General features: G+C 56.0%; 2 protein-coding genes across 4 annotated transcripts; both read left to right on the top strand.

Moving 5' to 3' along the window:
• Positions 1-339: 339 nt before the first annotated feature.
• SETD1A (SET domain containing 1A, histone lysine methyltransferase) lies at positions 340-22,273 on the top strand. Of its 2 annotated transcripts, none has more exons than XM_080830785.1 (19): positions 340-396; positions 968-1,132; positions 1,353-1,448; positions 3,175-3,445; positions 4,557-4,678; positions 4,909-5,138; positions 5,427-6,279; positions 6,438-7,223; positions 7,567-7,743; positions 7,878-7,965; positions 8,954-9,111; positions 9,267-9,354; positions 11,238-11,522; positions 17,459-18,520; positions 18,948-19,120; positions 19,209-19,319; positions 19,488-19,607; positions 21,206-21,343; positions 21,450-22,273. In XM_080830785.1, the coding sequence occupies exons 2-19, from the start codon at positions 983-985 to the stop codon at positions 21,621-21,623; spliced, it is 5,082 nt and encodes a 1,693-aa protein (XP_080686911.1). In that variant the 5' UTR covers positions 340-396; positions 968-982; the 3' UTR covers positions 21,624-22,273. The 2 variants fall into 2 exon arrangements, with proteins under 2 accessions (XP_080686911.1, XP_080686910.1); XM_080830784.1 differs by having other exon boundaries at positions 11,184-11,522.
• A 484-nt stretch (positions 22,274-22,757) lies between these two features.
• On the top strand, positions 22,758-26,117 carry HSD3B7 (hydroxy-delta-5-steroid dehydrogenase, 3 beta- and steroid delta-isomerase 7). 2 transcript variants are annotated; one of them, XM_080830786.1, is made up of 7 exons: positions 22,758-22,869; positions 23,227-23,394; positions 23,603-23,758; positions 24,016-24,124; positions 24,203-24,302; positions 24,496-24,658; positions 25,111-26,117. In XM_080830786.1, the coding sequence occupies exons 2-7, from the start codon at positions 23,229-23,231 to the stop codon at positions 25,524-25,526; spliced, it is 1,110 nt and encodes a 369-aa protein (XP_080686912.1). In that variant the 5' UTR covers positions 22,758-22,869; positions 23,227-23,228; the 3' UTR covers positions 25,527-26,117. The 2 variants fall into 2 exon arrangements, with proteins under 2 accessions (XP_080686912.1, XP_080686913.1); XM_080830787.1 differs by having other exon boundaries at positions 22,764-22,869; positions 23,223-23,394.
• Positions 26,118-26,138: the final 21 nt, after the last annotated feature.

Below are 26,138 nucleotides of genomic sequence, written 5' to 3'. Positions count from 1 at the left end.
CGTCGCCGCCGATTCGTCAAGGACCCCAGGCCAAAGCAGCTGGATAGTCGTGGTGAAGCCCACTCTCCGGGGAATGCGGCCAATCTCCAGGTTCCCTGGGCCGCACCTTTCGAGCCTTAAAGGGCGCCGGCCGAGGCGAAGCCGCTTTCCTCGGCCCCGTGGATCTCCTGGCAGCACCCATGGCGAAAGTGCGAATGTAGACGCTGTGCTCGCTGGGCCTCACGCAGGTGGCGGTGGTGTTTGGTGCGCGCGCCGGGGAGGTGGTGGTGGGGGGGCGCCGCCGCCGCCACCGCTGCGGGGCCGGGTCTCGCGCTGCCGCCGCCGCCGCCGCCGCCGCCTCGCGCCGCTGAGGTGCCGCGCGGGGTGGGGGGAGGGGGAGCCGCTCGCCACGAGCGGGTGAGTGAGGCCTCGCCGCGCGTGCGCGGGGATGGGGGGGCAGATCGCGCCGGGGCGGGAGGAGAGGGCAGCGGCGCGCGTTCCCCCCACCCCCCCGCCCGGATTCGGGGCCGAAGCCGGGTCTCGGGCTCGGTCTCGCGGTGTTTCCAACGCCCCGAAGAGGTGCCACCTCTTGGCCAGAGGATCGGGGCGCGGGGACGCGAGCGGGTGTGTAGGAGCGAGAGCCGGGCTTGGCCCGGGCCGCTGGCCGGTGAGGAGGCGGGAGGGGGCGGGGCCTGCCAGGGGGCGGGGGAGGGGTCTTGCTCTGAGGCCAAGTGGGGCGCGCGCTAGGCAGTGCGGGAAGGTAAGGGGGCGCGAGATGGGCCTGAGGGGAGAGTTGGGAGGTGGAGAGAGAATGGGGTGTTGTGGTGAAAGAGGGTACTTGGGGGAAAATCTGGGGGAGCCACGGGTCATGGTGAGGTGTGGAAACTGCGGTGATGAGAGGACCTGAAGTCTGGGCTAGTTGGTGAGGGGCAGCAAGGGAGTCAGGCCTAAGTCCTGAACCCCCTTGCGTATTCCTCTCTCCTAACAGTGTAAATGAGCAAAGATGGATCAGGAAGGTGGGGGAGATGGGCAGAAAGCCCCGAGCTTCCAGTGGCGGAACTACAAGCTCATCGTGGATCCTGCCTTGGACCCTGCCTTGCGCAGGCCTTCTCAAAAGGTGTACCGCTACGATGGAGTCCACTTCAGTGTCAACGTGAGTGTCCCAGGCCTTGCCAACTACAGGGAGCTCCGGGCCCCATTCTTCTCTGTTACCTCGGTTCAGCACCCTGAACTCCCATACCCACAGCCTGCCTTCTTAAAAGTGGGCAACCAGAACCCTGCTCTTTTGCATGTGGAGCTCCAGATGTGCTTCCTAGAGCTCAACAGCATGGTTTCACCTGGAGCTGTTTTTCTGTTCCTGCTTTCTTTCCTAGGACTCGAAGTATATACCAGTGGAAGACCTCCAAGACCCCCGTTGCCACGTCAGGTCCAAAAACAGAGACTTTTCCCTCCCAGTCCCCAAGTTTAAGGTAGGTGTCTGCTAGACTCTGGGTGTGGTGGCCCTTGATGGGTGGGTGTGTGTGTGTGGAGGAGCCGTCCTGGTAATATAGTCTCAACAGAAGCTAGTAAAAAAGGGGGAAGGGGCTTTTCTATGACAGGATCACAACCAGATCTTATCATCTCTGAGGCTGTGAGACTGAGTTCTGGAGAAGAGTTGTGTTTCTTTTCTGGAAAGGTATAGGTGAGGTGTTCCAAGTGGGGGTGCTGACTTCTTGAAGGATGAAGTAAAGGCATGTTTAGTTGCTGTACCTGGCACTGTGTACTCCTAGAAGACGCACAGCATGACAGTGCCCTGGTGTGGGACCCCAGTTTCTCAACAATTAAGCAGAGTGACATGGCTAGGGACTCCATCGTTGGAGTCCTTAACCCTCCTTTCGTCACTTGATCCTCCATCTTGTTTCCTCAGAAAATTCCTATTTCCCTGTCTAGGCAGGATACTCATCAGGCCTTGGACTGGCCCTCGAAAACTGATGGTTCTTGGTTTCCTCCACTCATTCTTTATTCTCCTTCATTTTTAAAGGAGTTATCTGTAAGCTTCTCCCCATTTTTTTTTTAATCACTTTGTATACTCTCTCTGGACAGTCTTTTTCATGCCCATAATTGTGACTTCCAGATTTCTGTTTCCAGACAAAATCAGTCTCTTAACTCCAGACTTGTATGCCTGGTAGAGGGACAGCTCCATCTGGAGGCCCCAAAGACATAGCAAACTCAAGAAACTGAAAATAAGTTATCTTTACTCCTTAATCTTGCTTTCCCTTCCATTTCCCTTTTACTGATGAACAGTAACCATCTACTCAGCTGCAGAAACTGGAAACCTGGGAGTCATCCTTTGATTGTCCTCTCCTTTATTACATAATCCGTTACCAAGTCCTGCTGACTCCTTTTTCTAAACCAATCTTTGTTTTATCTTAGTTTTTTCTACTTCCATTGCTATTTTTTTAATGTAGACTCTTATATTCATTTTTCTGGGTTTCCTTGCCTCTTTTCTCTTCTCCCATTTCATGTTGCACCCTGCCATGTGTTTTCTTTATTTTATTCTTATATTACTTTCTTTGCCAAGTCCATGTTTTGTGCATTGGCACGTATGGTTATTGATCTGGCCATGCCTCATCTCCTGCCTTCATCGTGTACACCTGTGTTCCACTGTACCGTACATTTTACAGCTCCTATAAAATGCCAAGTTATCTTATAGTTCTGTGTCTTACAGTCCTTGTCATCTGGTAAACTCTTGCTATCCAAAAAGCCAATATGAGTGACACCATCTTTATGAATTCTTCCCTACCTCCACTCACTGGGCCTCCAGACACCCTGTCTACACTCATGTTGACATTTGTGTCCTGTTGTGACTGTGTGTGTCTGTCTTATCTGCTTTTCTGAACCGGAATTTTTTTTTTCATCTTTGTATTCCTACTGTTCAGTCCGTGGCAAAAGGTAAACTTGTGAGTTAGTTTCTACAATTAATTTTTTCCACATATGCGTATTTCTCAGTTGTACGTTCTTTTCTTGGTTCTTGTGGTATTCTGTGATAAGAGGGCAGAGCAGAGAGGGGTCAGTCTCTCATTTCACTTGTTGGGGCCCTTTTCCCCGTTTCTTTGCCTTTGTTTCCCGGTCTTCTCTGGACCAAGCTTCCCAAAGGGCAAAGGCACCATGGTCAGTATTGAGACCCCAGACTCAAGACTCCTGTCCTCTCCACAGCTGGATGAGTTCTATATCGGACAGATCCCACTGAAGGAAGTGACTTTCGCGAGGCTGAATGACAATGTGCGGGAGACCTTCCTGAAGGATATGTGCCGAAAGTACGGTGAGGTGGAAGAGGTAGAGATCCTTCTTCACCCCCGTACTCGCAAGCACCTGGGCCTGGCCCGCGTGCTCTTCACTAGCACTCGGGGAGCCAAGGAAACAGTCAAAAACCTCCACCTTACCTCCGTCATGGGCAACATCATCCATGCCCAGCTCGACATCAAAGGTGAGGGCTCTCCTGCCTGCTACCTAAGGTTGAGCTCTAGCAGAGACTGTACGTGCAAATGTCTGTTGAGGCCAGGCACGTGATCAGGTTCATGATTCCTCCGTGAAACTCTTGGGGCCAGGTGTGTTTCTGAAATTAGAATTTTACAGAGGAATTATGGCTTTTTTTGTGTCTTGTGTGTTTGTGATCTTTGGTAAGGTTGGGTAGCATCTTACAGTCTATAACACATAACCGTATTTGTAAGAAAACGTACGAAGGGTCACGCAAGGGTATGATCAGTACGAGCTAGTAAATCCCCTCAGCTCAGATCACATTTTGAGGTCAAGTTCCAAAAAAGGCTTGATCTGGAGGTTCTTGGGTTTTTTGAAATTTTGGGTCGAGAATTTGGGACCTGTACGGAGGACTGAAGCAGCCTGGGGTTCTGTGTGAAGAGGCAGTAGGGAGGAGTGAGGGACTGGGGAGGACTATAGAGTAACGTGCCTTTGAAAGGAGGCAGCTGTTAGTTGGCTTTAGCCAGTTTGCAAGTGGGAATGAGGACTAGTATTGCCAAGTACTATTTTATTATTAAGTCAGAAATCTAGGCTTTTGTGTGAAATCTCAGGTTTTAAATGCTGTAAGCCCCTCCCCCAAATTTCTTAAGTGATTTTGTCGGGCAAGTAAGACAACTGTGGCCTGGATTTAGCCCTCAGGCTGCCATTTTGCAACCTTTAGTTTATAGGATGAAGAGCATGGTGGGATCTAGCATCAGATCATCTGGGTTTGAATTCGTCTGCCACTGACCAACTTTGTGACTTTGTGCAGGTCAATTTTCTTTGAGCCTATAAAATAGGGGTACTGATGCTTCTCTTTCCTGGTGATATCCAACTCAGTAAGTTAAATAGAGGTGTTTATTTATAAGCTGCAAGCGCTTTTCGGTACATCGTTTGTAGTATCATTAGGCAGAGATGAGATAGGAGGTCCCAAAGATAGAGGTAACGTAACTGAATTCCCTGAGCCCGGGACTCCAAGAAATTGTAGGAAACTTGAGGTCTGAGAAAGAAGTGGGAAAGACAAATCAGGAAGGAGGGGTTTTTCTATCTCAATCTGATGGCTCCCCTTTTCCTCCCTCCAGGACAACAGCGAATGAAGTACTACGAACTGATAGTCAACGGCTCCTACACCCCTCAGACGGTGCCCACGGGGGGCAAGGCCCTGAGTGAGAAGTTCCAGGGCTCTGGTGCGGCCCCTGAGACGGTAAGTAGCTTATGGTTGCTGTGGCCCTAGCCATGTGGGCACAGTGCTCGGGTGCTAGGAACAGTATTTGAGAGGTTCTGGACTTCCCTGTTAAGGATAGCAAGAACCAAGAAAAGATGCTGAGATACTTCCAGAAGACAGGGAATTGGGGTTCTTGGTTTGGGGAAGGATAGGTTGTCACATGGTACTTGATCTCTTCTTTTCTCCCTGCTCTACTTCTGCCATTCCAGACTGAATCCCGCCGCCGCTCCTCCTCTGACACGGCTGCCTACCCGGCAGGCACCACTGGTGTGGGCACTCCTGGCAATGGCACCCCTTGCTCCCAGGACACAAGCTTCTCCAGCAGCCGACAAGACACCCCATCTTCCTTTGGCCAATTCACCCCTCAGTCCTCCCAAGGAACCCCTTACACATCTCGGGGCAGCACCCCCTACTCTCAGGACTCTGCCTACTCCAGCAGGTGCAGAGTGAACACCTCTGGGACCCCCAGATTCTGGGAGTTACCACTGGGAAGAAGATACCTGGAGTCTCTCTAAAAGGGAATTGGGAGTCATTTGTCCTGGTTTCTATGTGGCTTCAGCTAACATATCCTTGTCCTCAGGGAACTCACTGTCTAGCTAGAAACCCAAGAGCATTTAGATTTTTCTTTGGGGGCAGTGTCTCGAGGGGCTTCGGGTCCTGAGAACCAGGACTCTAGGGTTTGGTCCTACAGAGCTGAACGCAGCTAACTCCTGCACTTTCTCTCCAGCACCACTTCAACCTCCTTCAAGCCCCGGCGCTCGGAGAACAGCTACCAAGATTCCTTCTCCCGCCGCCACTTCTCCACATCTTCAGCCCCCACGACCACCTCCACAGCTGTCTCTGCCACGACTGCAGCCACTGCCTCCTCCTCCTCCTCGTCCTCCTCCTCGTTGTCCTCGTCCTCTTCATCCTCCTCTTCGTCCTCATCCTCTCATTTTCGTGGTACTGACTCTAACTACCCAGCGTATTACGAAAGCTGGAATCGCTACCAACGCCATGCTTCCTACCCTCCCCGCCGGGCGACTCGGGAGGAGCCCACTGGGGCATCTTTTGCTGAAAACGCAGCTGAGCGCTTCCCACCCTCCTACACCTCCTACTTGCCCCCTGAGCCCAGCCGGCCCACTGACCAGGACTACCGGCCTCCTGCCTCAGAAGCCCCACCCCCGGAGCCTCCAGAACCTGGTGGAGGCGGGGGTGGGGGGGGGCCCAGCCCGGAGAGAGAAGAAGCTCGGACCTCCCCCCGCCCAGCTTCACCTGCGCGCTCCGGCTCCCCGGCCCCAGAGACCACCAATGAGAGTGTGCCCTTCGCTCAGCACAGCAGCCTGGATTCCCGCATTGAGATGTTGCTGAAGGAGCAGCGCTCCAAGTTTTCTTTCCTGGCCTCTGACACAGAGGAAGAGGAAGAGAACAGCACCGCAGGCCCTGGGTCTAGAGACTCAGGGAGCGAGGTGCCTTCTGGGTCAGGTCACGGTCCCTGCACGCCCCCTCCAGCCCCAGCTAATTTTGAGGATGTGGCACCTACGGGGAGTGGGGAACCCGGGGCTACCCGGGAGTCTCCTAAGGCCAACGGACAGAACCAGGTGAGCTTGGGGTCAGCCAGCAGAGGTGCCTGGGATCCGGGAGGCAGGGTTGGGCCCCTCGGGGGAGGGAAGGGAAGGGAATTAGGCAAGAGAACAGATTTGAGGAAAAGCCCTGGGAATATACAGAAGCTTTCTGTGACCCTCCTGCATCCCTACAGGCTTCTCCATGCTCTTCTGGAGAGGACATGGAGATCTCCGACGATGACAGGGGCGGCTCACCCCCTCCGGCCCCAACACCCCCCCAGCAGCCTCCACCTCCTCCTCCTCCGCCCCCTCCTCCCCCTCCTTACCTGGCTTCTCTGCCCCTTGGTTATCCTCCCCACCAGCCTGCCTACCTCCTCCCACCACGCCCTGATGGGCCACCACCCCCTGAGTACCCCCCACCTCCTCCACCACCCCCCCACATTTATGACTTTGTGAACTCCCTAGAGCTCATGGATCGACTTGGGGCTCAGTGGGGAGGGATGCCCATGTCCTTCCAGATGCAGACCCAGATGTTAACTCGACTTCACCAGCTGCGGCAGGGCAAGGGATTGACTGCTGCCTCAGCTGGTCCCCCTGGTGGAGCCTTTGGGGAGGCCTTCCTCCCATTCCCACCCCCCCAAGAGGCAGCCTATGGCTTACCATATGCTCTGTACACACAAGGGCAAGAAGGCCGAGGGGCCTACTCCCGGGAGGCCTACCACCTGCCTTTGCCCATGGCAGCCGAGCCCCTGCCCTCCTCCTCGGTCTCGGGAGAAGAGGCCCGGCTACCTCCCAGGGAGGAAGCAGAGCTGGCAGAGGGCAAGGCCCTACCATCGGCAGGCACTGTGGGACGTGTGCTGGCCACCCTTGTCCAAGAGATGAAGAGCATTATGCAGCGAGATCTCAACCGCAAGATGGTGGAGAATGTGGCCTTTGGAGCCTTTGACCAGTGGTGGGAGAGCAAAGAAGAGAAGGCCAAGGTGAGAGGCAGTGCCTGGGACTGGGGAAACCTTGGGGCTCCGTTGGAGAAAGTAGATTTCTGGTTTATAAGGCCCTTAAATGTCTTGAGTTTCGATCTTCAACGTTTCCGTTTGTAGAGTGGGACTAATAGTAGCTGCTTTGTGAGGTGGGTGGACTAAATGAGCAGACTTTGGAGAAAATGCCTGTACAGGGGCTGGTGCACGGGAGGTGTGGCATAGATCTGTGTCAAATAGAGGAGTGAGTAGATGCATTTCTGTATTCCTGGGACCTGGGAGTAGTTCTCAGGCAGGAGGCAGGAGGGAGCGCCTGGGTTCTGGGGCTCAGTCCCCCTACTGCCTGCAGCCATTCCAGAACGCAGCCAAACAGCAAGCCAAGGAGGAGGATAAAGAGAAGACAAAACTCAAAGAGCCGGGCCTGCTGTCCCTCGTAGACTGGGCCAAGAGTGGGGGTACCACGGGCATCGAGGCCTTCGCCTTTGGGTCAGGGCTGCGAGGGGCCCTGCGTCTGCCTTCTTTCAAGGTACCTAGAACTGATCTTGTTTCATAGGGAGGAGAGAGTGGGGTGGGGACCTTTCTCCTTGGGGTAAGTAGAGGGTGGTTGGGAACCATGAATGTTTGGGTTCAAAACAGGCCCCATCTCTTCCCACGCCCCAGGTGAAGCGAAAAGAGCCTTCAGAAATTTCAGAGGCCAGTGAAGAAAAGAGGCCCCGTCCTTCCACTCCGGCTGAGGAAGATGAAGATGGTGAGTGGGAGGTCAGGTGGGAGCAGAAAGGGGAAGAGAGTGCCAGCTTCTGGTGGGAACGCTGGAAGCAGCGAGAAAGCGGGGGTAGGTGTTGGGCAAGTGGCCAAGTAGAGGTTTCGATACAGAGTTAAAGCAGTGCTGAGAGGTATGAGATGCTTAAGATAGGGTTATCCCGGGACGCCTGGGTGGCTCAGTTGGTTAAGCAGCTGCCTTCGGCTCAGGTCATGATCCCAGCGTCCTGGGATCGAGTCCCGCATCGGGCTCCTTGCTCAGCAGGGAGCCTGCTTCTCCCTCTGCCTCTGCCTGCCACTCTGCCTGCCTGTGCTCGTTCGTTCTCTCTCCCTCTCTCTCTCTCTGACAAATAAATAAATAAAATCTTTAAAAATAAAAAAAAAAAAAAAAAAAAAAAAAGATAGGGTTATCCCTGGGTCCTGGTTTTGGTTCTGACTCTGGTGTGCTGGTTGCAATTTCTCGTTTTGTATTTCCTTGTAACATAGAAATGATAATTTCAGCATCTAGAATCCTGTGGTGTCAAGGTTAAACAGGTCACTTACCCAGGTTTCCCATCTGATGCTTAAGCTCTTCTCCAGCCTTCCTTCCAGTTTTCCTTGGTGTGAGGTGTTGGTTGGCGGCTTATGTGGCCAGGAAACTTCCTTATTGAGTCCAGTTGGTTTCCCCGGAGACCTGTTGGTCTTAGTGCTATTTTCTTGGGGCCGGCATAGCAAGTCTGCTCCCTCTTCTGCCAGACCCAGAAAAGGATGAAAGGTGAAACAGGTGTGGTGTGGTTAAACTACAGAAAATGCTAGGTAGCTCTGGGGTTTTTGTGTTTCTCTGTTGAGCTTCCGCTGCTTTTCTGTAAACTGAGGTCTGTGTTGTGGGACCATCAGGAAGGTCGGCAGTGGTGTGTGCAAGGCTTCTTTCAGGCCAGGGGAACGGGAACGGTTGTTGCTGATGGTAAATTCCCTAACTGCCACTCAACTGGGCCTAGACCCTGAGCGAGACAAGGAGGCTGGAGAGCCTGGACGTCCGGGGACCAAGCCCCCGAAGCGAGACGAAGAGCGAAGCAAGACCCAGGGCAAGCACCGCAAGTCCTTTGCTCTGGACAGTGAAGGGGAGGAGGCGTCCCAGGAGTCCTCCTCAGAGAAGGTGAGGGGCCGTGGCGCCCACTCCCTGCCAAGAGCCTGCTTCCTGAGTTCCCGTCCCCATAGCCACCTCCTGTCTGGGCTGGAGCCCAGATAGCTGTGCCTCCTGGAGGACAGCTGTCCTTTTCTTGTTAGTCCCCATTTGTCCTTTTCTTTAAGGATGAGGAGGAGGATGAGGAAGATGAAGAAGATGAAGAACGCGAGGAAGCCATGGACACTGCAAAGAAAGAGACCGAAGCGTCAGATGGTAAGTACAGACAGGACGGTAGAATTCCGCCTTGGGGAAGAAGGGGTCCCGCCGCCTATTGACAGTCCTTTGCTGAGTCCACAGAAACTTCTTGCTGGATGTGTTGGTCTCCTTTGCTCTTCCCCAAAGCAGCTTTCTTTAGTCCCATTTTTGGGAACCCTTGGCCCATCGTAAACAGTAACTGATACCCAGACCGTTCCCTTCTGCTTATTTCCTGTGCTGACACATAGTTCTCTCCTGAAGACAGGACAGCAGAACTAACTAACTTTCCCAGCCCCTCAAGATGAGAGGTCTGAGTTCCGCTGCTGCACCCTGATGCTACCAGACTGTGCCTTTCTGCCTTTGAGCACTGCTCTTTGACGGCCCGGCCCCCGAGCTGTGCTTCCTCTCCCCTCAGCTGCCATCACCAGACACAGCTCCACTCTTCAACTGAACACTCGTCCGTCCGTCCACATCCACTGAGTCTGGGCTACATGGTTTAGTCTTGCTTCTCCTTCATTTGTTCAGAGCTAGCTGTTGAGCCCTTACTCGGTACCAGGCCCTGTTCTAGGTATTGGGGACACATCTTTTACGGAACTTGGGATCGGTTGGAGGGGAGGAGGAGACTTGACAAATGAACAAGTAGTAGCGTCTTGGATAGAGATCTGTAGTTTGAAGAAGAGAAACTAGGTTACTGGGGTAGAGAGTAATGGGTGGGGGAGCTGGGGAAAGATGGGCTGTTCTAGATCTCTTGGAGAAGGAGTGCCTCTGAGAAGTGCCATTTCAGCAGAGGCCAGGTGCAGAGAATGATGATCTGAGAGGCTGTCTTCAGGAAGGTAGAGGGTGGGGTCACCTGCTCTAAGCGGGGAGACTGCCACACATCCGCTTGTTCACCGCTTTGTCCATTTCCCCGCCTCAGTGTCGGTGGGACTTGTTGCCTTCTTTGATCCTGCTGGCCTGTCTTAGAAGACTCACTTGTGAGAAGTGAGAAGATTCACTTAGAGTCTTCTGCAGCAGTGTTGACGGATTTCCCTGTCTTCGGTTCATTCCTTCCTCCTCCAATCCATTTTCCAGTCTGCAGATGGAATTCTCTTTCCTTCCGCGCACACCTGATCCTGTGACTTCTCTCCATAAAGTCTATTTCTAGCTCCCTATTTTCTAGAAGGTGACTCCTCAGCCCGATACTTTGGGTCATTTATAACCCAGCTCCTGTTCATTTGTTCAGCTCCATCTCGCCACGCTCCAGACCCATCCTAGGCCGCCACCACCACTATCTATTCTAAATTCATCCACTTGTGTTCCTCAGACACTTCATAATTCTTAACTTCTTATAAAGCCCTTCCAACGTATTGCCATTTCTTGGAGGCATAGAGCATCTAACACTTTGAAAGCTTATTTTATCCTGGAATCCTTTTTATGAGTCTTCTCCCAGCAGCTTCTCTGAGACCCACCTTGGGAAAGTCTTCGGTAGTTAAAGCAGACCGCTTAGCGGTCTCAGGTCTCCGGTCTCCCTTCACCTCTGACACCCCCATTTAGCCCTCATGTCTTCCTAGTGTACTTCTACCTGTCCTCCTTGACTTGAGCATCTCCCGCCTGGGGCTCCCTCCCCTGCCTGAATCTTCCAGGCAGAATCCAGGACTTCCCTTTGCCACACTCTGCTGGTCTTCCACACTGAAGTTGGTCTTGCTGTGAACAAGTAGCCTGGCTCATCTAACTCCTTGAGGGTTGGACTTCCCAGCACCTGGCACAGAGCCTAACCAATCCGTAGTAGAGAGTCAGTGAATGGACCCATGGCTTGACCAAGTGAGGGGTGTTCCCACCTCGCCTGATTGCCCCTTCTGGATTTCCAGGCGAGGACGGGGAAAGCGATTCGTCCTCCAAATGTTCTCTGTATGCTGACTCAGATGGTGAGAATGATAGCACGTCGGACTCCGAGAGCAGCAGCTCATCCAGCTCCTCATCTTCCTCGTCTTCCTCCTCATCGTCATCATCCTCATCATCATCTGAGTCCTCCTCAGAAGAGGAAGAGGAAGAGGAGCAGCCAGCAACCATACCCTCAGCATCACCTCCCCCCAGAGATGTCCCCGCACCCCCGCCAGCTCCCGTGGAAGAGCCTGAGCCCGAGCGGGTCGCGGGCTCCCCAGCCACGCCCCTCCCTGAACAGGAGAAGTCTCCAGCAAGACCTGCAGGTAGGTGGTGCCGAGCGGGTGATTTGATCTTTGTTTATGTTTGTATCTGTCTTTGTGAGAACATCAGGGTCCGCATTTATGAATGATGTGCCAGTCGTGTGACTTTATTTGAAAGCATACAAGTTGGCCAGAAGTCATTATCTCCTCCCTTAGAGACGTTTATGGCCACATTCAAACCGTGCTGCCGGGAGTGGCTTGCAGAGCCGGACCAGGGTGTCTGGCTAATACGGACAGCAGTGGTCTCTTTCAGCGCCCCCCCTGCCCCCCGCCCGCCCCAGAATGGTCTCTAAGTTAAGTAAGGAGAAAATTCCCAGTTTAACAAGTTCTTTCTATTAATTTTTCTTGAGCTTCTGCCTTAATATGTTGTGTACTTGCAGGAGATTACATGGACAGATAAGTAGAAGACAGCTTGAACAGCATTGGCTTGGAAGCTAATTTCACCTTGTTTTGCCTTGTGGATTTGTACATTTGATTGTTCCTTTATAGCATGGACAGCTAACTTATGTTCTGAGTGACGTGTTCTGGCAGTGGAGTTTACTTACTGACCCTTGAATGATGCCGGGGTTCGGGGCGCCAGCTCCCTGTGCAGTTGAAAATCCACCTGTAACTTTTGACTCCCCAAAAACTTAACTGTTAATAGTCTGTGGTTGACCAGAAGTCTTACTGATGATGCAAATAGTTAACACATTTTCTGCACGTTATACATACCGTATGCTGTATTCTTGCGAGAGAGTAGGCAAGAGAAAAAAAAATTCTTAAAGTCATAAGGAAGTTAATATTTACTATACTCTACCGTATTTCCCAGAAAAAGCATGCGTATAAGTAGCCCTGCACAGTTCGAACCTGTGTTGTTCTAGGGTCGTCTATATTTTAGGGCAGCTGCAGGGGGTACAGCGGTAGGCATGAAGGGCCCTGTTCTCACCCTCCTGAAGCTTATGGTCTAGAGACAGTTTAATTGAGTAATAAATATCTCAGAAAATCTGTGATGACAAGCTAATAAGCCCCATGAGAGAAAAGTACAGGTCACTCGGAGAACCTGAGCACATCTGTGGGCATGTCTTTGCTGGTGTTTTCTGTTGAAGTGTTCTTGGGCTGCAATCAAGGCAGAGCAGGCAGCCGGGCTTGGTTAGCATGTGCAAAAGCCCTGAGGGCAGAGGAAATAGCATGTCAGAAAACATAAAACAAACCTTCTGGATGGTGGGGAGTGAGGGGAAGCTGGAATGGCTGAAACTGGAGAGGTGAGCAAGGACTGGGCTGTACAAGAGGAGTCCCTCCGTTAGGAATTTGGTCTTTATCTTGAGGGCAGTGGAATGCCATCAAAGGAGTGACGCGATCTTATTTGTGTTTTGAAAAGATGTGGTGCAGGGGCGCCTGGGTGGCTCAGTGGGTTAAAGCCTCTGCCTTTGGCTCAGGTCATGATCCCAGGGTCCTGGGATCGAGCCTCGCATCGGGCTCTCTGCTCAGCAGGGAGCCTGCTTCCTTCTCTCTCTCTCTCTGCCTGCTTCTCTGCCTACTCGTGATCTCTGTCTGTGAAATAAATAAAAAATAAAATCTTTAAAAAAAAAAAAAAAAGAAAAAGAAAAGATGTGGTGCAGAGAGAACTAGGAGAGGGGCCAGAGTCTGTGTTACGGTTAGTAAGTAAGGCAAGTGATGGTGGTAGCTTGGACTAGGATGTTGTTGGGATGGCATGAATAAGGCGGTTTTCAAGATAGGCTGTGTACTCGCATTGGCCTTCTAGACCTCTCTCTCAAATGTTATCGAGAATCTGTGATCTGAGATAAACAATGACCACATGAAGACCTCCCGGCGCTCTTGGACTCTGCTCTGGTATAGACCTCATGAGAGAAGTTGAGGGTCTCATTAATCTGAGATGCCTCTCCCGGCCTTTCCTGAGCCCATTGGTGACAGAAGAGCTGGTGATCAGAGGGTGTCACAGTCAGTGGGGTAGGTAGAAAGAGTGGGGCATGGTCAGTTTTGCATTTCTCCAGAAAGATCATCCTGGTAGGAAGAGGGGGATTTGGAAGAGTGAGGAAGGAGGTAGGGGGACCCACGTGAGGGCTGGAAGCGATGCAGGTAAGTGAAGGGCGTGAACCGAAGCAGCGTTGGTTACAGCGAGGTGCGAGGAGTAGAAGTGCAGATGAGGATTTGAGAGAAGTGGAGGAGGTGAACCACTTGGGTTAAACAACTTTCCAGGAAAGGGAAGAGAAGGCAGAGAACCGGCATTAGGAAGAAAGCTCATGTGCTTCCTTGGGCTTGACTTTGGTATGCCTTTGGGACCTCCAGGTAAGAAACATCCAACAGGCAGTTGGATCACTAGATCTGAGGGTCTGGAGAGAGCAATAGGCTGGAAACGAGGTAGATATTTGAGTAGCGCAGGTGTGGGTGTGAAGAGAAGGGGCTAGCGCCTTCCGGTCCTATGAGAGATTGGTGGGCAAAGGGGAGCTGGGGGAGGCCCAGGAGGAGCTGTCGGCGAGATGGGAAGGAGACGTGGCAGCTTGGTTTTCCAAAGGAGGGAGTGGTGTGTATCAGCAGGCCGAAGGAGAGGTTGTCAGATAGGAAGAGCTTCCGTTGGATTTGGCGGTTAGGGGGTCACTGGTGACCTTATCACTTTCAGTAGAGTGGGTCAGACCGGAGCCAAGTTATGGGGTGTTAAAGGAGTGAGGGCAGGTGACAGAGATAACCAGTCTTCTGGAAGGGTAGGGTAAGGGAAGGGTAGACTACTCTGTGAAGAAGAGTCGAGAAGCTGTGATGAGTGGTATTAGCAAACATTTCTCGAGTGCTTCCGGTGCACCAGGCTCTCGGGCTAGCACACTGCGGATTTGCTTCCTCGTGCAGGACGCACACAGTCTGTTACTCCCACTTTTCAGATGAGGACTTTGAGGCTTAGTGAGATGCTTGAGGTCACCTAGCTGGGAACAGAGAAACAAAAGAGAATGCAGTGTTGGTGGAGGGTTAGTTTTTCAAAAACTAAAAAGGTGAGACTTAAGCATGTAGATTCAGGGTGGAAAGAGGGGCAGGTAGACAGGCCAGGAGAGAGTGTGGCACCTGTTGGGGTGGCCTTCCTGGGAGTGGGCGGGTGCATCTTGGCCTGACTCACATGCACCCATAATTGGAGAGGCAGAGAGATGTGGGCTTTCGTGCCCAAGGACCCCCCATTTCACCCTGCAGTAGGAAGGAAGGGCATTTTCTGAGCACAAGGGAATGGGCAGAGGAGGAGCCTTGGGGAAGGAAGGAGAACAGGAAATGAGGATGAAAATGGACAGGGCTTGCGACTCAGATGCCTTGCTAAGACTGAGAGTCAGGGGTGAAGGAGGAGAAAATGCAGGTGTTTGGGCAAAGTCAGGGTTGGGGGTCTCCAGGGTGGTGGCAGTGGCTGAAGGCTGTGGAAGGTGCTGTGAAAGGAGAAGACAGTGAGGGCCCTGCGGGCAGGCACAGGAAGGAAAGCGGTTCATTTAGGAGAAGGGTGGGAAATGGAACAGGTGTGGTGGGTGAGCTGACAGGACCTGAGGAATTGTGACCAGAGGGCTGGCTGTCAGAGGGGTAAGGGTCCCAGGCAGGGCCATTCCGGGGGTTACAAAGGTCGTGTGTGCGAGTGCGGAAGGCTCGCTGAGAATGAGTGAAGGAAAGCGCCGGAGGAGGGAGAAGGAGAACAGTCCGTGGGGAGGAGGACGGAGTTGGGAGAGGAGGAGAGAGTTAAGGCAAGTCCCTTGGCTTTTAGAGAACAGTGGGGTAGTTCGAGTTCCAAGGATGAGCTGGATAGAGGGTATGTGGCCCCATGTCAAGGGAGGGCTTGTCTGGTGAAACCCAAAGATGGGACCTGGACACCTCTGGGACTTGCTGATCTTCTGTCTTCCACTCTGATTCATTCCTCTCATCTGATTCATCGTGCAGATGGGCTTCCCCTCCTTCTGCTCACCTCTGCGGAGAAAGCCACTCCTGTCGTAGATCCTTATTCTCGGGGAAGTTTTTGGTTGGCCTGGCTTGGGTCAGGTAGTCATCAGTTAATGTTGGCTGGGGGCAGGGAGTGGGGCAGGTCATGTTATGGAAACCTTGGCTTCTGGGAGTCGTATCGACTGGGCAGGTTTCTTTCAGAATAAGAAGCAAAGGAGAAATCTGTGTGAAGAAGCCGAGCCAGGAGGGGCATTCGTTCTCCTCAAGAGCCAGGCTTCCAGAGGGCTCAGTGGCTCAGTTGGGGTGATGGGTCAAAGGCAGGGCTGCCCCAAAACAGAGAGGAGGAGAAGAAACAGGGAGACTTGGAGAAACTGGAGAGCCTGAGACGAGCACCCGGGACCTCACTGGCTTCGGAGTGGCTCACTGCTGGCTGAGACTCCCCGCTGCTGTCTGGAGGCGCAGGAGCCAGCAGCCTGAGGGCCTTGCTCGGGGTGCCTGGCTGGGGCACGTCTCCTGAGGTCGTGGACACAGGTTGATCACTGCCTGCTTGGGTCAGGCCCGGAGCTGGCTGCCCTTCAGCTCTGGGAGTGCTGGGGCCAGACAGGAAACCGCTGAGTCCCACGGCGTGGCCCACCCACAGGGCAGTTGAAGAGAGCTCGAAATTCAGCCCAGGCCTCCTGGGGTACAGACCCTGTTCTGGCATTTGTGAGCTATATGACCTTGGGCCAGTTATTAACCCCTCTCTGCCTCAGTTTTCTTATTGGTAAGCGGGGTTCAATAATAGTGCCCACCTCACACGGTGGTTGTGGGGAATGAAGGGAGTAGTTAGCATACGTGAAAGTCTTGGATTGACACAAAATACTAGTGGTCAGTCTCCCGCCACCCTGAAGCCTGGCACTTGAGAACCCCTGGCCTTCTGGTTCTGAGAGGAAGTTACTAGCAGCGTCTCGAGAAGTTGGGGTAACCTTCACAAAGATGGCGTTGAGCTGGGGCTGAAAGCCGCATGTGGGCTTTCCCAGTAGGCAGGAGAGGAGAGGGAGGTTTGAAAGGCTGTGCCTGTTCCTGTGGCTGAAGCCTAGGAGCGGAGAGGGTCAGTCCGCAAGACAGGGTCTGCCCCAGGGACAAGGCGGTGTCCGTCTTGAGCTGTATTTAGAGCCCTGCACTCAGCAGCAGACTTGGGGGTCCCAGCAGAGGGAGGATGTGCTTCTTGTCTGGGGAGCTGGAGAGAGAGCCCCACCTGCTCAAGATGGTGTGTCCCTTCCCCAGGCTGTCCCCCATCCTTGGGACCTCACCTTCACCCTTAGCTTCTTTAGGGGAGTCTCCCTGAGCCCTCCAAACTTTGGCAAACCCTCCTGCCACTTGGCAGGTGGTGGGAAGGAAACAGATTTTGCTCAGTGTTTTAATACAAAGATTCAGCTGCTTACATTGTTATCTTTTTCACATCACTAAACAGAGAACATTGTTTGTAGTCGAAATAACGGATACTTTAAATCAGAGGGGGTTAATTGTACTTTAATTCAGAGAGGGTTAATCGCGTGCCCATCACTCAGTGTGACTGGTAGAAATTCTCGGCCTGGGTGCCTAGTCCTTGCACGTAGTTCAGTCTTGGTGAAAAGGTTAGAGCCTAAGCGTTTGTTTCTCTAGAGCCCCCATCCCGACTCTCCACAGTTTGGGCTGTACATTTGTTTCCTGTCATTGTCCCCATTGGACTGTAAGCTCTGTGAGGGTTTTGAAAGTGTCCACCCGACTTTGTTGGCCCAGGCCTGACACAGAGCTGGTGCCCAGTGAATGTCGAATGTATGAACGAACAGGTGCATAATCCCCTCCTGCCAAGGGAGCCCACTGTGCCGAGGACATCGCTGCTGGGAAGCAGCTCTGTTGGCTGAGCGGGCACAGTTGGTGGCCCGAAGCAGAGGAGAGCCAGCAGCCTGGCTGTGGCCTCCCCGGTGAGGCTGGCCGGTGCCCTGCCTGCCAGGAGTCTCCTCTGATGACATTAGCCCAAGTCACTGACCGTCTTCCTTCTTCCTGTGTGCTTCCTTCCCCAGGTTCCACCGAGGAACCACCTCCCAGTGTGCCGCAGCCACCCACAGAGCCGCCGGTGGGGCCCCCGGCCCCAGCCCCCCGCCCGGACGAGCGCCCCTCCTCTCCTATTCCCCTCCTGCCCCCACCCAAGAAACGCCGGAAAACTGTCTCCTTCTCTGCCCTGGAGGAGGTGCCAGTGCCCGAGCCACCCCCCGTCGCCCCAGCGCAGATCAAGTGTCCCGGCCCTGCCTCCCGCAAAGCCCCCCGGGCTGCAGAGCGGACCATTCGAAACCTGCCCCTGGACCATGCGTCGCTGGTCAAGAGCTGGCCCGAGGAGGTGGCCCGGGCAGGGCGGGGCCGCACTGGAGGCCGTGGCCGCTCTGCCGACGAGGAGGAGGCAGAGCCAGCAACAGAAGTGGACCTGGCGGTGCTGGCCGACCTGGCCCTGACCCCAGCCCGTCGTGGGCTGCCTGCCCTGACTCCTGGTGACGACTCGGAGGCCACTGAGACATCGGACGAGGCTGACCGCCCGGGCCCCCTGCTCAGCCACATCCTCCTGGAGCACAACTATGCCTTGGCTGTCAAGCCGCCGCCCTCCACCCCGGCCCCTCGGCCCCTGGAGCCGCTTCCTGCTCCTGCGGCCCTCTTCAGCTCCCCAGCGGATGAAGTCCTGGAGGCCCCCGAGGTGGTGGTGGCTGAGGCAGAGGAGCCAAAGCAGCCACCGCCACCGCTACAGCAGCAGCAGCAGCAGCAGCAGGAGGGGGAGGAGGAGGAAGAGGAGGAGGAGGAGTCCGAGTCTTCGGAAAGCAGCAGCAGCAGCAGCAGCGGTGGGGAGGGCGCCGTGCGGCGGCGCAGCCTCCGCTCCCATACCCGGCGCAGGCGGCCCCCGCCACCGCCCCCGCCCCCACCCCCCCCCGCCTTTGAGCCCCGCAGCGAGTTTGAGCAGATGACCATCTTGTATGACATTTGGAACTCGGGCCTGGACTTAGAGGACATGGGCTACCTACGGCTCACGTACGAGCGGCTGCTGCAGCAGACGAGCGGAGCTGACTGGCTTAACGACACCCACTGGGTCCATCACACCAATATCCTGGGCCCTAGAGGCCGGGCTGCTCTGGACAGGAGGGCAGGCCCCGGGGACGGGGACAGGCTTCCCTGGGGTCGCACAGCTGGGCAGTGGCCCCCTCAGATTGCAGCTAGCCTCTGGTTTATTTTGCTCCCTGTCCAGCGCTCTCTGTTACACTCAGCCTGGGTATCTCTCATCTGGCCCCCAGGCCATTCTTTTCTTTCTGCTTTCTGCCCGTTCTCTGCCTCCCAGAGTTTTTCTGGCAGAAAAGGTAAGGTCTCAGACTTCTTTCTCTCCATCTTCTGTTCTGCTAACACTAAATAATGCTTGGGACCTCCAGCTAAGGTCAGTCACCCTTTCCTTGGGCTGGGACTGGGAGGACAGAAGGGAGAGGGCCCCGGGATCTGGCCAGTGAGGAACCCGTTTTCTTCCTTAACACCCTGCACTCACCAACCTGAGCACTCCGAAACGCAAGCGGCGGCCCCAGGACGGGCCCCGCGAGCACCAGACAGGCTCAGCCCGTAGCGAAGGCTATTACCCCATCAGCAAGAAGGAGAAGGACAGGTACCTGGATGTGTGCCCTGTTTCGGCCCGGCAGTTGGAAGGAGCGGACACTCAGGTAAGACTCTGCCCTGGTACCTGGCCCCCTGGCGTCTCTTCCCACGGTCCTGCTGTCACTTACCCCCACTCCCTGCCATGCCTCCCAGGGGACTAACCGCGTGCTTTCGGAGCGCCGGTCTGAGCAACGGCGGCTGCTGAGCGCCATTGGCACCTCTGCCATCATGGACAGTGACCTGCTGAAGCTGAACCAGCTCAAGGTGAGGAGGCGGGACTCGGGGGAAGAGAGGCTCAGAGAGAGGGCAGCATCACAAAGTCTCTTGGCCTCTTGGGGGTGGGTGGGGAGGTGAGGGGCCAAACGCACGCTCCTCCCCTCGGAGGACAGCAGCCAAGGCACTGAGCGGCATAGTCTGCCTTCCGCCCTCTAGTTCCGGAAGAAGAAGCTCCGGTTCGGCCGCAGCCGGATCCATGAGTGGGGTCTGTTTGCCATGGAGCCCATTGCAGCCGACGAGATGGTCATCGAGTACGTGGGTCAGAATATCCGCCAGGTGAGGCCCTGTACCCAGCCCCCGGTCAGGTGGCAGCACGGGATGCTGGCATGAGAACCACCTCATCTCTGGGTAAAGCCCCATGTGACCTCCCGGTTCCAAGACATAGTTGGTGAAACCTGTCTCTTTGTGTTTCCTTCCTTCCGTCAGCAGTAAGGGGTGCTCCTAAACTAGATGGTAATGATCCAGCAAGAAGCAAGACCAGTGCTCTCTCTTGTTTTAAGGGCCTCATACAGTTCAGTGGGGGAATTGCAGTTGCCGTGAAAGATGGCATTCGGTCGATCAGGAAGGGGAAGTTCGGGGAGGCAGCGGCAGTGGGCACACAGTGATGTGGAAGCCAAGAGCTGAAGGATGATGAACTCCCAGACTCAGATGAAGGGAAGAGTGCTCCCAGTTGCCAGACAGCATGTGCAAAGGCCCGGAGACAGGATAGTCTTAGGTGGGCAAGGAGGTCAGTATGGCTATTTGGAAAAACCAGGGCCAGCGGCCACAATGAAAGCTCCAAAGAGGCCAGTGGAGGCTGGATTCCGTGGATCTTAGGAGCCTTGTGGGTGACCTGGGGCCAGCGGTAAGGGGAGGGAGGCTGTGGCGAAGCGCCCCCCAATAACAGGCTTTGTAGTCTGTAGGCCCCCTCCAGCTACAGCGTGAGGGGACAGCTAGAGGCCAAGACCGGCGGGGGCGCTGTCTCAGAGATCCCGTAGAGGCCCAGGTGGCCCAGACTAGGCAATTGCAGCCAATAGGAGTCTGTGGGTCCAAGGCAGCTGGCTGGACTGGACAGTAAGTTGGCTCTGGCGAGTAGGGAAGGAGGGAGGAGGTCATTTCTCAGTGCTGCTTGGAGCAGCTAGGCGTAGCTCAGGCTGCCAGTGAGGTGGGGAGTGAGGAGGAGGAGGAGCAGCTGTGTGGCCATGAGGAGCTCCGTTCAGGACCCGTGAAGCTGCCGGGCCCTGGGGCCATCTAGAGGATGACGCCCAGCAGCACCACCGAGGTGGATTTTGGCTGGAGATGGAAGTTTGGGAGGAGTCCCTAGCACTTATCTGCCAGCTGAAGTGCTGGAAGAGTGAGGTCACCCAAGCAGAGAGCCCAGAGGGCTGAGCGTCCCATTTTCTGGGAAAAAGGAATCACTCCTTGCACAAGACTGTGGGCCCTGAAGGTGGCGAGTGGCAGCCCATGGGTGCCTGTTGCGGGGAGAGAGGGTCCTGGGAGAAGAGATGGACGGGGTTCAGCCTCTGAAATGGCCATGCCGTCTCGGGAACTGGTCTGGCCCCACCGGAGACCGGGGGCCCCACTGGGGGCCAGGCAGGGGCTCCAGGCAGTGGCTGCGGCTCCTGCCCACTGAGCCCTGCAGACTTCCCTTTAGGAGATGCAGAAGGGTAGCCAGAGGTGTTGGGGTTGGGGGGACCCTATGAACGGGGGCTTCTGGAGCAGACGGTCAGCACCTTGGGTTGGTGGGAGCCAGAAGGAGAGATGCAGGTCCAGGACAGGCCGACGTGGCCCCCGTGGGTGGTAGCTGGTGACTGTCCGGGGCCCCTTCACGGGGGCTGCTGGGGCAAGGCCTGGTCTGGCAGGAAGCTGACTGCGGCAGCACCCTGTTCTGCCAGATGGTAGCCGACATGCGGGAGAAGCGCTACGTGCAGGAGGGCATCGGCAGCAGCTACCTCTTCCGGGTGGACCACGACACCATCATCGATGCCACCAAGTGTGGCAACCTGGCGAGGTTCATCAACCACTGCTGCACGGTGCGCGTGGGGGGGGGCGGATGGGGGCCCCGGGGGGAGGACCTGCAGGGGTGGTGGGGGCAGCCGAAGGCAGGGGCTGCCGCTCACTCCGCCTTCCCTCCTGCAGCCCAATTGCTATGCCAAGGTGATCACCATCGAGTCCCAGAAGAAGATTGTGATTTACTCCAAGCAGCCCATCGGCGTGGATGAGGAGATCACCTACGACTACAAGTTCCCACTGGAGGACAACAAGATCCCGTGTCTGTGCGGCACCGAGAGCTGCCGCGGCTCCCTCAACTGAGGTGGGGCAGGACTGGTGCCCGCGCCCCTATTTATTCCCCGTGGTGCCCTGAGCTCCCTGTGCCCCAGCCTTAGCGGGCTCTGCAGGCCCCACCTGCCCCCGTCTCCAGATACGGGGTTGGGGGGCCCCAAGCCCAGCGAGGGAGCCTCAGTCCCTTGAGGCAGCTTCTGCCTCCCCCATTGCCCCCACCCACCTACCCCCTAACTTTTTTTTCTTTGCGGAGAAGAAGCTGTAAATGTTTTGTAGCTGCCAGCAGCTGTTTCCTGTGGAAACCTGGGGTGCCGGCCTGTACAGATCTTGTTCTTGGGGGGCTGCATAGCCCCCTTGCTTTGTGTTAATGGGGACTTCCCCTTTGTGCCCTGCGTGCACCCCTCCCCAGTTTAGGGGTCTCTAGGGGCAGTGGCCATGTTCTCCCCCTGGGGGGGGGCCCTGTGCCCCCAGTCCTAGGGACTCCGTGCCTGGAACCCTGCCTCATCTTCTGTTCCTGCCAGACCCTGTGGGTCACCCTCCCACCCTGGTGTCTGGAAGCTCCTGCTCCGCCAGGCCAGGATGGTGGGGGGCGGGCCCTTCCTGTTGGGCTGGATTGTACATATGTTAATAGCTCAAACCCAACGCCACATTTTTATAATTGTGATTAAACTTTATTGTACAAAAGTGCTTGGTCAGTATCTTTGGGGAAGAGTAGGTGGGGGGTGGGGGTTTAAAGACAGGGGACTGGTCAAGCGAAGAGAGGGGAAATGGGTGGACCGAAGTTTGGGGTGGGTAGACGTACGGACTCAAACTCTTAGGCTGGAATAGTCATCCAGAAATCCCCCACCAAGGTCAGCCAGAGCTGGGCCAAGGTTGGCGTCCCCTTCCCTTCCCAGAACCGCAGCTGCTGCTGGGCTTCTGGCATCCTGGGAAATCCAGCCAAAGGGGAGGACTGATGTCATGCAGTGGGAATGAGGTCACCGCACCTGCTCCATCCTCGGTGCCCACCCCACAGGTTCCAGCTTCCCCAGCCCTGTTCCTCAAGTTCTTTGCTGGAACCAGATGCCGGCGGAGTGCAGAGTGGCCACCAGGGGGAGCCCTATGGCAAGAGTGAAGGGGACGGAGGGGTGGAGGCTGGGCTGGTGTCTGTTCCTGGAATGGGCCAGGAGGGAGGAGGAGCAAGCGGAAGGGGACGGTGTGTTCGCTGGCCAGCCCCAGAGTCGACAGAAGACAGCCCCTCCGGTGGCCAGTGTGGGTGTCCTGGGACTGGCTGCAGGTAGGCAGAGGCGATGCCAGGGCCCCGGGGTCCCTTTCCCTAGTCACAGTGCTTCCCATCTCCCTCTCCTTTCTTCCTCAGCTCTTTACCTCCTCCCTTCCATTTTTGTCCCCAGAACCTCCCCCTCCCTTCAACCCCCCCCCCCCCCAGCCCTTCTTATCTCAGTAACTGCAGTTGGCGGGGTCAGGGGACAGGTAGCCCATCTGCTGCAGTCCATGCTCCAGGCTTTGGAGCCACTCGGGGCCCCTGCCGTCACCATTCCGGCCCACTAGGCTGGAGGCCCCAGCTGGGAGTAACAGGTGTGCTGCGGGCACTGGGTAGGTGGCGGCAGGCAACTCAGTTCTCTTCCCCAGCCAGGCATGGCCGAGTCTACAGAGGCCCGGAAGCTGGTGTACCTGGTCACAGGTGGCTGCGGCTTCCTGGGGGAGCATGTGGTGCGGATGCTTCTGCAGCAGGAACCCCGGCTCTTGGAGCTGCGGGTCTTTGACCTGCACCTGGGTCCCTGGCTGGAGGAGCTGAAGACAGGTGACTGTGGTGGGGAGGGACATGGGGGTGGGTGGGCTCCCTTGGCGGGGGTGGAAAAGATGATGCCTGTTTATATCTTACAGTGCACACAAATGGGATGAATGAGTCACATTGGGAACATGTGGCTCCTAAGGGTGTGGGCTGAGTCCAGCAGCTGGCCGGCGGCCCCAGCTCTGATGCTGCCTCTGGCTGCCCCTATCCCTCCCAGGGCCCGTGCAGGTGACTGCCATCCAGGGGGATGTGACCCAGGCCCACGAGGTGGCAGCGGCTGTGACTGGAGCCCATGTGGTCATCCACACAGCTGGGCTGGTGGATGTGTTCGGGAGGGCCAGCCCCGAGACCATCTATGAGGTCAACGTACAGGGTGAGGTGGCTGTTTACTCCCCACCCCCTCTTTGACCTTGATTTCTGGGCTTCTCCTGTGGAAACCTGTCCTCTGGACACTTCTGCCCCACTAATGGCAGTCCGGCAGCCCTCCCAGCCCCACTGTGGTTTTTCCCTGGACCTGGGGAAGGAAGCCCCGGGCCCTCATCCAGAATTGAGAAGCAAGGTGGGAAAGATGCAGAGAGGGAGGAAGCTTTAGCTCGGGTCCACCCTTCCCCACCCCACCACTTCTCCCAGGCACAAAGAACGTGATTGAGGCTTGTGTGCAGACTGGAACACGGTTCCTGGTCTACACGAGCAGCATGGAAGTTGTGGGGCCCAACATCAAAGGCCACCCCTTCTACAGGTAAGCTGAGGCTCCCCTCAATACTTTCAGAGCCCCATCTCCCCTCAGCATTGAGAATTTTCCCCATCCCTCAACTAGGGGCAACGAGGACACCCCCTATGAAGCAGTGCACAGTCACCCCTATCCTTGCAGCAAGGCCCAAGCTGAGCGGCTGGTCCTGGAAGCCAACGGAAGGGAGGTGAGACAGGAGGTGAAGAGACCCAAAGTTGGGGTGGGGAGGGCTGCCTGTCCCAGGTACAGCTGGCACCAGCGGGACTTCTTTGCAGTCTGCCCTGGGCCCCTCCTCCCTTCCATCTCCAATGTGAGGAGGCCAGGCCAGAGGGCAGGCTGCTGGGTACTGGATCTTCGCTATGCCTGCCTTTCACCCCCAGGTCCATGGGGGGCTGCCCCTGGTGACATGTGCCCTGCGTCCCACTGGCATCTACGGTGAAGGCCACCAGATCATGAGGGACTTCTACCACCAAGGCCTTCGCCTGGGGGGTCGGCTCTTCCGGGCCATCCCAGCCTCCGTGGAGCATGGTCGGGTCTACGTGGGTAAGGCCCCGCCTACACAGTGGGGAGGCTAAGAATGGGGCAGGGCCCGTGTGGTCCCGGGTGGGCAGTGTATGCCGTGGCCAGCGAAGGGTGAGCCACGCATGGGCCGGAGTGGCCGGATATGCGGGCCTTGTCTGCCCAACCCCAGAGGAAACAGCATCCGTGCAAGCTGGGAAGGCTGACGTAAAAAACATGTCACCAGCCAAGGACAGGATGGCAGTCATGGGAGCGGCATCTCCCCAGGAGAGGCTAGGGGCCGCCCCTGTACGGGAGCCCCCGAAGAAGTAGCACGTACCCCGGCCGGCCCAGGAGGGCAAGTGGGGAGAAAGCAACCTTTATAAGAGCTGTAGTTCCGGGGGCCCCTTGGACATGGGCTGGCCCAGGAGAGAACAGCCTCTCTGTGGGCTCTGGGGCACTCGGGACCACATCCGCCTCCCTTCCCCCACCGGCAGGCAATGTGGCCTGGATGCACGTGCTGGTGGCCCGGGAGCTGGAGCGGCGAGCTGCACTCATGGGTGGCCAGGTGTACTTCTGCTACGACGAGTCGCCCTATAAGAGCTACGAGGACTTCAACATGGAGTTCCTGGGCCCCTGCGGGCTGCGACTGGTGGAGGCCCGCCTGCTGGTGCCCTACTGGCTGCTGGTGCTTCTGGCTGCTCTCAACGCCCTGCTGCAATGGCTGCTGCGGCCCCTGTTTCTCTACGCCCCCCTGCTCAACCCCTACACGCTGGCTGTGGCCAACACGACCTTCACCGTGAGCACTGACAAGGCGCAGCGCCACTTCGGCTATGTACCCCTGTTCTCGTGGGAGGACAGCCGGACCCGCACCATCCGCTGGGTGCAGGCCATGGAGGGCTCAGCCCGGTGACGGTGGAGCTGGGGCCTGGAGCCTGGTGCGTGGCGCGTCCGTCCGTCCAGGTCCAGGGCCCTCCAGCCCTTGGAGGCAGAGGGACCGGTGCCACACCGGCTCGCCTGCCTTGCAGCTCCCCATGCTTCTAAGCCGTGAGCCGTGAGTCTGCAGACTCACGCCTCTTAAGTCCTGGGGCAGGGTTTTGGGACAGGCACATCTTCACTCTCAACCCAGGCCCGACGGCTGGTTGGCGAGTGTCCGATGGCCCCAATGTTCTCAACTGCCCTGTCCCATTTCTGGCTTTTCAAGCAGGAAGTGAGAAGGGGTCCCACGGGCTTCACGCTGGCCTTCTGAGGTCTGGGCCTGGATTCAGGCCTGGATTTGGCCGGAAGACCCTTTCTGGCTCCTCCTATCACCTGGGGCCCTCTTTGAGGGTCATAGTCTCATTATTTTAAAAAACATTTATCACCTTTTGACAGCTCTCTCTGCTCTTCAATGAAGCCTAAGCAAATCTGTAGGTTTTCCCTTCTTCCCACCTCTCCACCCATATTAGTTCCTACAGTATTGTGCTGTACCCAGCTGAGCCCTGGATTAAAGCTCCTAATCCAAGCCTGCGTCCCCGTCTACCTG

The sequence above is a fragment of the Martes martes genome, assembly GCF_963455335.1.
Source record: "Martes martes genome assembly, chromosome: 18".
In the NCBI taxonomy this organism is placed as follows: Eukaryota; Metazoa; Chordata; class Mammalia; order Carnivora; family Mustelidae; genus Martes; species Martes martes.
This window is presented reverse-complemented; position numbering and strand designations above follow the sequence as displayed.